Source organism: Sphaeroforma arctica, assembly GCF_001186125.1.
Source record: "Sphaeroforma arctica JP610 unplaced genomic scaffold supercont1.344, whole genome shotgun sequence".
Lineage (NCBI taxonomy): Eukaryota > Ichthyosporea > Ichthyophonida > Sphaeroforma > Sphaeroforma arctica.
This window is the reverse complement of record NW_014040214.1, coordinates 2818-5400: the sequence shown is the minus strand read 5'-3', so window position 1 is coordinate 5400 and position 2583 is coordinate 2818. Positions and strand designations below refer to the sequence as shown.

The 2583-nt window shown below is 41.1% G+C and overlaps 1 protein-coding gene across 1 annotated transcript; it reads right to left on the bottom strand.

Moving 5' to 3' along the window:
- Positions 1–143: 143 nt before the first annotated feature.
- On the bottom strand, positions 144–2262 carry SARC_05421 (hypothetical protein; the record flags this gene model as incomplete). Its single annotated transcript, XM_014300714.1, has 4 exons — positions 2039–2262; positions 1455–1623; positions 858–1042; positions 144–303 (listed from the first exon to the last, which is right to left on the bottom strand). The coding sequence occupies exons 1-4, from the start codon at positions 2185–2187 to the stop codon at positions 144–146; spliced, it is 663 nt and encodes a 220-aa protein (XP_014156189.1). The 5' UTR covers positions 2188–2262.
- Between the last annotated feature and the right edge of the window lie 321 nt (positions 2263–2583).

The window sequence follows — 2583 nt, the reverse complement described above, 5'->3', positions numbered from 1 at the left end:
AAAAAATGCGCAGTAGTACACATTCAGACCACTTACACGTATATACCAATATATATATATATATTGCACAACTTATGTTCATCTTCACATGCAAACTAAACAAACATATACATATTCTGTATTCATGCATGATAAGCCTAAACCTACCATGTCTGGGTGCCTTTGGGCTTAGTCCAGCCACCTGCCTTTAGTGTGACTCTGTGTGGCGACACTATCATTCGTCTGAAACGTCCCAGGTTGCACCTTTCAGTTGGAATATCAGGCAGACAGCGGGTGTGCACACAGCGATTGCACCAGATGCATCTGAAGGGTAGGGGAAGGATAGGCACAATACGACACTGAGTGAAAGAACAGGACGCATACGACAGTTGTCAATGGCAGTGTGGGCAGAACGGTGCACTTGCATTCAGACGCACAATGCGCGCACACACACACACACACACACACACACATATATATATATATACATATACATATACATATGTATATATATATATATACAACACACACACACACACACACACACACACACACACACATATATATATATATATATATGTATATATATATATATATATATATATGTATATATATGCATACATACATACATATACATATACATATAAGAAATATCACTATATCTCTCTACCATATTGATTTACACCAACTTGTCATCGACAAACCCAACACCATTGCGATACGATATGAGACACACAAAACACTCACTCAGCAATAACACTGGTCAAATAGTCACATCCTGACAGCCTACACGCGTCTACATATAACCACCCATTATATTTGCACCCGCATACCCATACACCTTTGAGTATATCCCACGTCCCAACACCAACACCTACCTGTAATCCACAAGCCCCGCGCCGTTACCACATGACTTAAGACACACGAAGCACACAGACAGCAGAGGCAAGTTGCCGTTGCGCCATTGATGTTTTATACTCACAGTCTGTGGCTGTGTACAGTGCTTGCAGCTGTACTTCTTGGCCTTGACCTTGCAGGTGCTGTGTGCACAGAAGCCACACACCTAGGATGTGTGGGGAGGAGGATGGGGTGTGTGTGTGTGTGCGTGGATGTTGGATTAAGTAGCTATGTGAGTGTATGTGAGGACATTGTGAAACATTTGCTGTTGTAGTTTTGCATATAGTTGCATCATGTATTAACGTACATTACATAAATATGTATCGTATATTGTTGACAATACATAAATTTGCATTATATATTATCGTACACGACATAAATATGTATAATATATTATCGTACATTAAATATATACAAGCATCATATCACTATAAACAACACATAAATATACATCGTATATTTTCGTACATTGCATAAAAATGCATCATATATCACTAACCATTAAATAAATATGCATCATATATTGATATCCTTATCCACAACCACTAACAAAACCTTCCACACACCCATCCACACACCTCACAGCGGATGCCCTTGATGATGTGCTTCTGACACACGTTACAATACCCTGGTTGTGCCAAGAAGTCGTGTGTGTACCACAAATGTTTACCATTTGGTGCATTTCGCAGCTGTGGGTCTCGCATGCGTTGGCGTGTCTTGAGCACATCCATCTCTTCTTTGTGGATCCTGTAGTTAGTATAAAACACCGACTGAGAACATGTGGTCAAGCAACGCCTGTCCCAGCGCGACAAGAATGCGTGCTTTAATATTTGCCTCAACGCGTTGGGGACAACAGTCCTGAGACCTGCTGACGAGGTGTTCAGGTGTACCTATCACACAAGGCCCTCTAGCCGACACACACATGTACACACGCACACACACACAGACAAACCATGGGATATCACACGTCAAGGGATACCCGATTGGTGGATTTATTCGCTGCCTGTGGAGACGTGTACTGCAGCAGAGTGACTTCCTATTGTACTTTAAGAACACATAATATTATGCAAAGGTCAAGGTAAAAGTGAACAGACAAGCAGATGTACTACATCATATATACAAACATAGAGAACCACATACGTACTCTATATCAGCCACATACCAGCCCCAAAATAGCTTCGTTACCAAGGCGGACAGTAATGCTACGCACAACGAGCCTATAATAATCTGCTTTGGTTCGCCTGTGAACTTTATTTCATCGAATATAAGCCATTCCAGCTGTGTCTTTAGCGTCTGTGTTGAACTTGACATGGTTATAGGTAGAGAGGTACACAACGTGGATATATACCCAATCGTACTACACTACTTGTTTCTGTAGTATTGCCACCTTATAGGAGTTATAAATACATATATGAATACATGGAGGCAAATATACGCGCGATTCGATACATGACCGGATCTCTAGGACGAGCTATTGCCTATTTACAGACAGAGGACTCATAAGTCGTATCAGTATGGAACTATGGAAGGAGCCAAATGTATGTTACTCTACTCTAACTAGTTACTATGATTGGGTTCAGGGTTGTAGGGTTTTGAACGCGGTTGCTTGGCTATTTTTTTTGAAAGTACATATTTATTTTTGAGATGACGATATGTGTACCCTTCACGTATCGCTTCTCAGCCTGTCGTCTCTAGGATGGCGTTGTA